The 12,289-nt window shown below is 37.2% G+C and overlaps 1 protein-coding gene across 4 annotated transcripts in view; it reads right to left on the reverse strand.

Annotated features, from left to right (window-relative positions):
* Nucleotides 1–4,968: 4,968 nt before the first annotated feature.
* LOC128664053 (hepatitis A virus cellular receptor 1 homolog) overlaps nucleotides 4,969–12,289 on the reverse strand; it is an 81,372-nt gene continuing 74,051 nt past the window's right edge. For all 4 annotated transcript variants that reach the window (XM_053718724.1, XM_053718721.1, XM_053718722.1 and 1 more), the window contains 2 exons: nucleotides 9,203–9,242; nucleotides 4,969–7,689 (listed from right to left, as the gene is read on the reverse strand). In XM_053718724.1, coding sequence (XP_053574699.1) covers nucleotides 7,596–7,689; nucleotides 9,203–9,242 — 134 coding nt within the window. In that variant the 3' untranslated portion in view covers nucleotides 4,969–7,595. The remainder of the gene's footprint in view (nucleotides 7,690–9,202; nucleotides 9,243–12,289) is intronic.

Raw genomic sequence — 12,289 nt, forward strand, 5'->3', positions numbered from 1 at the left:
GGAACCTTCATTCAGCGAGTAGGCGTCGGTTGAAGAGGTTGGATCCGCGTCGGTTGGAAAGAAGATGGCTTCGCTCCGCTCCGCTCCAGAAGAAAGAAGATTGAAGATGCGGCTTGATAGAAGACTTCATCCCGATGATGGACTTCCGACTTCAGCCCGATGATGGATTTCTTCAGCCGCCGCTTGGATCCAGACTTCAGCCCAAGGATGGACGTCACTCTTCAGCCCCCCGCTTGGGCTTGGATCAACACTTTCGAGGCTTGGATCTACACTTCCGAGGATGGATCGGTGAACCTGGTATGGTGAAGATAAGGTAGGAAGATCTTCAGGGGCTTAGTGTTAGGTTTATTTAAGGGAGGTTTGGGTTAGATTAGGGGTATGTGGGTGGTGGGTCGTAATGTTGGGGGGGTATTGTATGTGTTTTTTTTACAGGCAAAAGAGCTGAATTCTTTGGGGCATGCACCGCAAAGGGCCCTGTTCAGGGCTGGTAAGGTAAAAGAGCTTTGAACTTTTTTAATTTAGAATAGGGTAGGGCATTTTTTTATTTTGGGGGGCTTTGTTATTTTATTAGGGGGCTTAGAGTAGGTGTAATTAGTTTAAACTTGTTGTAATATTTTTCTAATGTTTGTAAATATTTTTTTATTTTTTGTAACTTAGTTCTTTTTTATTTTTTGTACTTTAGTTAGTTTATTTCATTGTATTTATTTGTAGATATTGTATTTAATTAATTTATTGATAGTGTAGTGTTAGGTTTAATTGTAGATAATTGTAGGTATTTTATTTAATTAATGTATTGATAGTGTAGTGTTAGGTTTAATTGTAACTTAGGTTAGGATTTATTTTACAGGTGATTTTGTAATTATTTTAACTATTTTAGCTATTAAATAGTTCTTAACTATTTAATAGCTATTGTACCTGGTTAAAATAAATACAAAGTTACCTGTAAAATAAATATAAATCCTAAAATAGCTACAATATAATTATAATTTATATTGTAGCTATATTAGGGTTTATTTTACAGGTAAGTATTTAGCTTTAAATAGGAATAATTTATTTAATAAGAGTTAATTTATTTCGTTAGATTTAAATTATATTTAACTTAGGGGGGTGTTAGTGTTAGGGTTAGACTTAGCTTTAGGGGTTAATCCATTTATTACAGTAGCGGCGAGATTCGGTCGGCAGATTAGGGGTTAATAATTGAAGTTAGGTGTCGGCGATGTTAGGGAGGGCAGATTAGGGGTTAATACTATTTATTATAGGGTTATTGAGGCGGGAGTGAGGCGGATTAGTGGTTAATAACTTTATTATAATAGCGGCGCGGTCCGTTCGGCAGATTAGGGGTTAATAAGTGTAGGCAGGTGGAGGCGACGTTGTGGGGGGCAGATTAGGGGTTAATTAATATAATATAGGGGTCGGCGGTGTTAGGGGCAGCAGATTAGGGGTACATAGGGATAACGTAGGTGGCGGGGGTGTACGGAGCAGCAGATTAGGGGTTAAAAATAATATGCAGGGGTCAGCAATAGCGGGGGTGGCAGATTAGAGGTTAATAAGTATAAGGTTAGGGGTGTTTAGACTCGGGGTACATGTTAGGGTGTTATTTACAGACGTAGGAAGTGTTTCCCCATAGAAAACAATGGGGCTGCGTTAGGAGCTGAACGCGGCTTTTTTGCAGGTGTTAGGGTTTTTTTCAGCTCAAACAGCCCCATTGTTTTCTATGGGGGAATCGTGCACGAGCACGTTTTTGAAGCTGGCCGCGTCCGTAAGCACCGCTGGTATCAAGAGTTGCAGTGGCGTTAAATTATGCTCTACGCACCCTTTTTGAAGCCTAACGCACTGAAAACCCTGCCATTCTGTGAACTCTAAATACCAGCGGTATTTAAAAGGTGCGGCCAGAAAAATGCACGCGTAGCTAACGCACCCCCTTGGCCGCAAAACTCCAAATCTAGGCGATAGTGACCATCCGAACCAAGCACACAACTGTATATATGTATACATAAAAACATAGTGACCATCCGAACCAAGCACACAACTGTATATATGTATACATAAAAACATAGTGACCATCCGAACCAAGCACACAACTGTATATATGTATTCATAAAAACATAGTGACCATCCGAACCAAGCACACAACTGTATATATGTATACATAAAAACATAGTGACCATCCGAACCAAGCACACAACTGTATATATGTATACATAAAAACATAGTGACCATCCGTTCCAAGCACACAACTTTATATATGTATGCATAAAAACATAGTGACCATCCGAACCAAGCACACAACTGCATATATGTATATGCATAAAAACATAGTGACCATCTGAACCAAGCACACAACTGTATATATGTATACATAAAAACATAGTGACCATCCGAACCAAGCACACAACTGTATATATGTATACATAAAAACATAGTGACCATCCGAACCAAGCACACAACTGTATATATGTATTCATAAAAACATAGTGACCATCCGAACCAAGCACACAACTGTATATATGTATACATAAAAACATAGTGACCATCCGAACCAAGCACACAACTGTATATATGTATACATAAAAACATAGTGACCATCCGTTCCAAGCACACAACTTTATATATGTATGCATAAAAACATAGTGACCATCCGAACCAAACACACAACTGTATATATGTATACATAAAAACATAGTAACCATCCGAACCAAGCACACGACTGTATATACGTATGCATAAAAACATAGTGACCATCCGAACCAAGCACACAACTGTATATATGTATACATAAAAACATAGTGACCATCCGAACCAAGCACACAACTGTATATATGTATGCATAAAAACATAGTCACCATCCTAACCAAGCACACAACTGTATATATGTATACATAAAAACATAGTGACCATCTGAACCAAGCACACAACTGTATATATGTATACATAAAAACATAGTGACCATCCGTTCCAAGTACACAACTGTCTATATGTATACATAAAAACATAGTGACCATCCGAACCAAGCACACAAATGTATATATGTATACATAAAAACATAGTGACCATCCGAACCAAGCACACAACTGCATATATGTATACATAAAAACATAGTGACCATCCAAACCAAGCACACAACTGTATATATGTATGCATAAAAACATAGTGAGAATCCGAATCCAGCACACAACTGTATATACGTATGCATAAAAACATAGTGACCATCCGAACCAAGCACACAACTGCATATATGTGTGCATAAAAACATAGTGACCATCCGAACCAAGCACACAACTGTATATATGTATACATAAAAACATAGTGACCATCCGAACCAAGCACACAACTGCATATATGTGTGCATAAAAACATAGTGACCATCCGAACCAAGCACACAACTGTATATATGTATACATAAAAACATAGTGACCATCCGAACCAAGCACACAACCGTATATACGTATACATAAAAACATAGTGACATCTGAACCAAGCACACAACTGTATATATGTATGCATAAAAACATAGTGACCATCCGAACCAAGCACACAACTGCATATATGTGTGCATAAAAACATAGTGACCATCCGAACCAAGCACACAACTGTATATATGTATGCATAAAAACATAGTGACCATCTGAACCAAGCACACAACTGTATATATGTATGCATAAAAACATAGTGACCATCCAAACCAAGCACACAACTGTATATATGTATGCATAAAAACATAGTGACCATCCGAACCAAACACACAACTGTATATATGTATGCATAAAAACATAGTGACCATCCGAACCAAACACACAACTGTATATATGTATGCATAAAAACATAGTGACCATCCGAACCAAACACACAACTGTATATATGTATGCATAAAAACATAGTGACCATCTGAACCAAGCACACAACTGTATATATGTATACATAAAAACATAGTGACCATCTGAACCAAGCACACAACTGTATATATATATGCATAAAACATAGTGACCATCTGAACCAAGCACACAACTGTATATATGTATGCATAAAAACATAGTGACCATCTGAACCAAGCACACAACTGTATATACGTATGCATAAAAACATAGTGACCATCCGAACCAAGCACACAACTGTATATATGTATATGCATAAAAACATAGTGACCATCCGAACCAAACACACAACTGTATATATGTATATATAAAAACATAGTGACATCTGAACCAAGCACACAACTGTATATATGTGTATGCATAAAAACATAGTGACCATCCGAACCAAGCACACAACTGTATATATGTATGCATAAAAACATAGTGACCATCCGAACCAAGCACACAACTGTATATATGTATGCATAAAAACATAGTGACCATCCGAACCAAGCACACAACTGTATATATGTATGCATAAAAACATAGTGACCATCCGAACCAAACACACAACTGTATATATGTATGCATAAAAACATAGTGACCATCCGAACCAAGCACACAACTGTATATATGTATGCATAAAAACATAGTGACCATCCGAACCAAGCACACAACTGTATATATGTATGCATAAAAATATAGTGACCATCTGAACCAAGCACACAACTGCATATACGTATGCATAAAAACATAGTGACCATCCAAACCAAGCACACAACTGTATATAGGTATGCATAAAAACATAGTGACCATCTGAACCAAGCACACAACTGCATATATGTATATACATAAAAACATAGTGACCATCTGAACCAAGCACACAACTGCATATACGTATGCATAAAAACATAGTGACCATCCAAACCAAACACACAACTGTATATATGTATGCATAAAAACATAGTGACCATCTGAACCAAGCACACAACTGCATATATGTGCGCATAAAAACATAATCCATAAGCAATCCTTTTCTCTCCTCAGATTTGTGCCACATCATTGGAAGGAAATCATTACATTTTGGCAGCTATCACTTTAAATTAACCATCTCCAATTTGGTTCTAATTATCGCAAACAAGGTATATTTATTACTGGGAATTATTTTGAGAAGAGTACACTGTAGTATAATGAGAGATAATCATAGTCATTTCAGTCTCTGTTATAGTTACCATGGATAATGCTTTACAGCTTCTGTAGAAAATAAAAAAAGCTGCACAAGCTCTGCTGAAGATGATGAATTGAAAAGCAAAACTATGTTGCATGGTTCAGAAATCTGATTTGAATACATTTGGCCATTTATTTTATGTACATAATCCATGTTCACTTATTCCTAATAATACATTTCCCCACTGCTATGCTGAATGCTGTGTTAAATATGTGAATGATTTTGTGGCTTTCTTCATGGCATCTTGTAAGCTAGAATACTTGTGCCAGCGATCACCAGGACCTCTAACAGAGTATGGCATAAAGCCAAATGAAGGGACAGATTACAAGTGGATCACTTTATTAACGTTCTCCCATAAAGGGGCAAATTTGCCCGTTTACGGGCACACGTTAAATAACCAGGTATTACAAGTAGCTGATTAATGTGACTGTAAGCTCTTGATTTCACTTTGTGCTAAGCGCAATTAAAGGGACAGTCTACACCAAAATTTTTCTTATTTAAAAAGATAGATAATCCCTTTATTACCTATTCCCCGTTTTTGCATAACCGACACAGTTATATTAATATACTTTTTACCTCTGTGATTACCTTGTATCTAAGACTCTGCAGACAGCCTCCTTATCTCAGTGCTTTTGACAGACATGCAGTGTAGTCAATCAGTGAAGACTCCTAAATAACTTCACAGGAGTGAGCACAATGTTATCTATATGACACACATGAACTAACACTGTCTAACTGTGAAAAACTTTCAAAATGCTCTGAGCTATGAGGCGGTTTTCAACGGTTTAGAAATCAGTTTGAGCCTAGCTAGGTTTAGCTTTTCAAAAATACCACCAAGGGAACAAAGCAAATTTGATTATACAAGTAAATTGGAAAGTTGTTTAAATTGCATACCCTATCTGAATCATGAAAGTTTAGTTTTGACTTTACTGTCCCTTTAACCAGAGGTCAGACCTCTTTATTTTTTTTTAAACAGCACAAAGCAGTTATAAAGGGTTAAAGTGGGAGGATGTGGAGTGTTTGAAAGAAAAATAAATACTCCTAAAGTGCCTTTACTTTTAATGCCTTTTAATCAATGGGGGACTGTGCTTTCTCTATAAATATATATGTATATACACATATAAACACATAAATATATATGTATATAAGCATATACATATATATTTATTTATTACTGCCAGGTGGTTTGCCGTGACTACTGGCATAAAAACGAGGCTCCCATTGGAGCACTTGGCATTTGGCATTGGGCTGTACCTGAAATACCAGCGCAAATTTACTTGCAATAGTATTACTGAGTGGAGCGCAAATATTGCTCTCCACTTGTAATCTGGCCAAAAATGTATTGGTTATTACTATGGAGTGAAGTAACTGTTTTATGGGACAAAAAAGTTAAAATTATGGTTCAGACAGAGCATGCCATTTTAAAAGATTTTTTAGTGTACTTATATTACCAAATGTACTTTGTTCTCCTGGTATCCTTTACTGAAAAGCATATCTAGGTAGTCTCAGGTACAGCTAGAGTTGCCAGCTGTGCTCCATATAAATACTAGACAGCATATCAGTGATCGGGCACGGGTGGTAGGTGGGGTCTCCAAAAAAGCTCAACCTAAGGCCCCACCCTTGATCCCACCATGTTTATTTTATACAACAGAGCTGTCATTGTATTCCTTCGTTGCCAATAACATACACTTCAACTATTTATTTATTTTTGTTACCAGTAACCTCTTGACTAAAAGAAGCATTTGACACAACCATGGCTGCTTGTAACACATATAATAGAAAATGCAATGTCACTTCCATTTAGCTTAACACTTAGGGGACTTTAACACTGGACATTTAAGTGTCCAGTATTTTTTTTTATATATTTTACTGGACAGCCTGCTAAAATACTGGAGACCTGGCAACCCTAGGTACAGCAATGCATTACTGTGAGCTAGCTAATGATTGGTGGCCATATGCCTCTTGTGATTGGCTCTCGTGTGACACCACATTTTCTTTGGTACTGTTAGGAAGCAGGAAAATATATTTCGCTAAAAATAAAAAACAGCAACTTTATCAACACACAAAACACAGCCATAGCTCAGGGCCAGTGGCACAACATTTCCTGACATTTTATCAATGTAAATTAGGCAGACGTCATTATATGAGAATGTTGCTATTAGTCCTTTGAGGTTTTCCTTCTTCAAATAAGGTACTATTGCACTGTCCAGCATGCTTCCGTGTGGATAATTTGTAGATATATTTGCTTTCAAAGATAATTAGGTTCAGAGAGTTTTATTCATTAAAGTTATTTCATTCTTATTAATCTTTTATGCATAAAGCCTCAACATATTCCGCAGCGCTGGCGAGTTCAGTCACCAATCACTTTGGCAGCAAAAGAGTTAAGAATCACCAATGTTCAGTTCCTGCAGTTACTTGTCAGAATCATAGATGGTGAACTGCACACGACAAGGTTATTTGGAGGATATTGTTGTACTTTTGCTGATAGTACCTTCCGTTACCCACTGTTTCATGGGTTACAGGCCGTTCTGTTTATCTGCTTGGTTTGTTTCTATTGCGTCGTCTTGTATTTCACTCATTGGGTTCTCAGCATGTGTGACAAGTTCTAAACTGCAGAGAAAAAGCTTCAGGTTAAGAGACGTCAAAAAAACATTCAGAGCTTATCCAGAGAGCAAAGCATTGACAGCTCACGCTATTATTATCTAAGTGAAGCTGTAAAACTTAAACTACTTCTATCAAACTCATCAAAGTAAAAGGCGTTTGTATGAGTGTGTGTGTGTATATATGTGTGTGCGTATATGCGTGTGCGTATGAGTGTGTATTTGTGTATATGTGTGTCTGTGCATTTGTGTATATGTGTGTGTGTGTGAGTGTGTGTGTATATATGTGTGTGTATGAGTGTGTGCCTGTGTATGCGTGTGTGTGTGTGAGTGTGTGTGTGTGTATATATATGTGTGTGCGTGTGTGTGTGTATATATGTGTGCGTATATGCGTGTGCGTGTGTATTTGTGTATATGTGTGTCTGTGCATTTGTGTATATGTGTGTGTGTGAGTGTGTGTGTATATATGTGTGTGCGCGTGTGTGTGTGTGTGTGCATTTGTGTATATGTGTGTGTGCGTGAGTGTGTGCCTGTGTATGTGTGTGCATGTGTGTATGTGTGTGTGTGTATATATGTGTGTGCGTGTGTGTATATGTGTGTGCGTGTGAGTGCGTATTTGTGTATATGTGTGTGTGTGCATTTGTGTATGTGTGTGTATATATGTGTGTGCGTGTGTATGTGTGTTTGTGTATATGTGTGTGTGTGTATATGTGAGTGTGTGTGTGTGTTTGTGTGTATGTGTATATGTGTGTTTGTGTATGTGTATGTGTTTGTGTATGTGTGTGTGTGTGTTTGTGTATATGTGTGTGTGTGTGCATTTGTGTACATGTGTGTGTGTGAGTGTGTGTGTGTATATATGTGTGTGTGTGAGTATGTGTGTTTGTGTGTGTGTGTGTGTCTGTATTTGTGTATATGTGTGTGTGTATATGTGAGTTTGTGTGTTTGTGTGTATGTGTATATATGTGTGTGTGTGTTTGTGTATATGTGTGTGTTTGTGTATATGTGTGTGTGTGAGTGTATGAGTGTGGTTGTGTATATGTGTGTGTTTGTGTATATGTGTGTGTGAGTGTATATGAATGTGTGTCTGTGTGTGTTTGTGTATATGTATGTGAGTGTATTACTGCGTGTGTATGTGTATTAGTGTGTGAGTATGTGTGTATAATATAAATAATTATTATTTTCGCTTTAATAAAATTGTGTTTATTTCACCCTATTAGAAACACGTATAGGTTCCAGTAAAAAGAAATTTTGGTTGTATAAGAAGCCATCATAAATTTCCTTCTTATTTTCACTACTGATACTCAAGGGTGCTTGTTCACAGGCTCATAAAGACAATTCCCACAGTTCCATTGGTGGGTAGGGAAATCTGCAAAGTCGTGACAAACCATTAGAAAACAATTTAACAAACTGATCATATGGATGACTTCGTTTGAAAATTCCATGAAAACGATCTAACTGGTTTAAATATATTAAGTGAATTATTGTCCCTCAATAAAATCTAATAGAAGCACAGCAAGACTTACTTGGGATTATAATGGAACTGATAAGCACCACTATCCTTTCCTAGAGAGAGAGTGAAAAACAAAATGACAAAGTGTATTAGATTATGTTCATGTAAATGGATATTCTGGTGAACAAAAGTTGTATTTAATAACATTTTATTTTTAAACATATTTCCTTCGTTTACTAAATATTTATCCCCTTCAGAAGGGTTAAACATCTAGGCAATGTTGCACTCCTGGAACGTCACCATTCTCTTCCATTTGAGAGTATGGTCTGTGATTGGAACAAACACATGTATGCCTGATTTTTATTTGCCCACCAGCTGTATCCTCATCAGAAACACAACTTTGTCTACATATTTAACCCCTTTGCAGGAGTTAAACAAATAGTGAAAAAATCATTTGTTCAAAAATGAAGACCTAAGTTACAAGTAGAAAAGAAAAATATCACCACTATTGTGTATTAAAATCATTCAAACACAATCAAGCGATAATCTAGGGGAGTGCTAACATCTGCATGTTGTACAGCATTGGTGCGCTAAATTACTTAAAAATTTCTATGGGGGCAGTGGGGCACACAGTAAAATGCGTGTCGGATATTGCTCAAGCACTAAAACAATGGTGCACTAAGCTAAAGGGTATAGTGCTCTTTGCATAGTTTTGTGCTATACTATATAGTAATGGTTTACTTCAGGTATTTAAAAAAAGCTAATTTTTACAGCAGTATTTTAAATTGCTCTTGAGCATAACACTAAGCTCACCCCTTGTAAAATGGGTACAATGAGCTCACTAATATCCCTCCATGTATTATCTATTAAGAGTATATGGAGCACTAAAAAAGTTTTGAGAATGTTAAGATGCTTTGCTTAAAAAAAACATCCACTTATAATGAAAGATTGTGCGTTATTCTTTGCTCAAGGTCAAGCCCAAAATGCATTAACAAATTAGAACATTTTGATTTTATAGAATGTCCCATTAGCAGACATGACAATAATGATATCATAACAAGGTTAGTCATTTAGATATTTATCAATTTTAGGAAAATATTATATTCTATAATATATACATTTAGTTTCAATATATACATTACTTTAATACATAACTAAGACAGTGGAGGGCAGAATAGCCCGTTACAAACATAAGAAGTAAGGCCCTTAGGAGTGTGCTGCTGTGAAGTGGCAACAATGTTGTATTAGTGGGGGGGTGATTTGGCTTACCTATGGAAGTCAAGTTACATGCCCCAGACCCTCTTTCCAGCTCGTCTTCACAGCTTCCCTCCCTCCCTCCCTTTAATCTGGTATGGCAGCAATCTTTAGGCTGGGCATCACTATGGTGCTTTCAGCAGGGGTTCTGAGGCAGGATGAGGGCTACGTGGCTCGTTTCCTTAAGTCCAAGGACAGTAGTTTTTTGACTCCCCAGGTAGTGGCATGCACACGCGCCTAGTCACACCTGGTCCTACTGGTTCAGAGCTCTATGTTTTACACCCTGGTTGGGTGGTTGGCCTGCGCCCTGGTTGGCCATCAGAGGTAGAGTGACGTCTGTCCCAGGGGGAGGGTAGTCTCCGCAGGCGCACGCCTGGTGTCCCTCCCCCATTCTGATGATGCCGAGAACTCCCTAAGCCTTCTGCTTGTAGCTAAGCTCCGCTTGTGTAGACATTCACAGGCACGGCCCATCTTCCTAGCAGGGGGTTGTTTACTCTCCTAGCTAGATTGCCGCCACCTGGTATAGGTTTGCCTTATTGCTTCCAGCCGTTTCTCTTGTTTCACAATAAACGTGACCCACGGGTCTTTTCCCACACTCTGTGTTTTGTGTTTATTTGTAAGTTATAAGTATATAAGTTATTATTATTGTTATTGTTCAGTCAGTTCTATGACTGTTATGTTATAATACAGCAAACCAGGAGGATAGGGCATTTAATTACTTATGTGAGAAGCCTTCCCAGTTCCTAAGTACAGGACAAGGAATGTGCAACTGTGTCTCTTATCCAGTGTTACCATTTAGTGCTGCTCTTTTCAGTAACATTTTGTATCTGCTTATTTTTAATTAGATTTTTTTTTATCAGTTAAATGAACAAATGACTTTCATTTGTAGCCTAGTAATGCCAAGGTGAAGAAGGTAGAAACTCTATGAATGCTATATGTGATGCAGTAGGTTCCCAAACTAATGCCATATGCAGAAAAACAAATGATAGAATTTAGGATAAATGCTCTTCATACATACAAATTACATATATATTTAAGTGCATTTAAGTTTTGAAAAGGGGCATTTTTACTTGCCCTAACATTAACAAAAATGCCTCTAGTAAAATCTATTTGTTTCAGTGATAGCTTGTTCTCACCATACATATATACGTATGCTCTGTGTACCTGCACGGAAGCATCATAACTCCTCAAGGAGCCAAAAGCAGGGGCTTGCAATGTGCCAGCAATTATAGAGTTATCACAGATATTGCAAAAAAATGCTTCTAAACAAAGTTGCACTTGTGTGTGCTTCAGTTTTAAAAGCAAAATAGTACAGATTGTTTATAATATGTTGGTGCTGTCTATTCCAGACTCTGGGGTTTTGTTTTCCAGACAAAATCTTCAAGAGCCTCAATGAACAGACAACAAACATAGTACAATACTTTGGATAGCAAAACCCCAGAGTCTGGAATAGACAGCGCCGCCATACTTGAGCAAGTTATTCCATACATTTCATTGGAGACACCGGGGCAGGCTGTGTTTATCCGGACAATATTGCAATCCTTCTTTAACCTTTTTTATTTAGAGTTTATAGATTATAAAACATTGTTTCTGTATCAGTGTTTGATAATCAGTTTATAATCTGTTACTTAATAAACCATCGTAATCTGGAAATATATTAATGACAAATATAGTGGTGAATCAGTTGATATATATTGAATATATTATGTGTGTATATATACTGTATATATAAACATATAAATATTTATTAGTTAACAGTGTTTTATCATTAATATATGAGCATAAGATTCTAGCTTTTCCTTAAAATATTCACTGTTAGGGCTCATAATTGTTTATTTTTGTCAAGTCGATGCAATTGGCTGCGAGTCTGCCGGGGGCGGCTTTGCACCCACAGCTCTTGTGAGCT

The sequence above is a fragment of the Bombina bombina genome, chromosome 6 (assembly GCF_027579735.1).
Source record: "Bombina bombina isolate aBomBom1 chromosome 6, aBomBom1.pri, whole genome shotgun sequence".
NCBI lineage: Eukaryota > Metazoa > Chordata > Amphibia > Anura > Bombinatoridae > Bombina > Bombina bombina.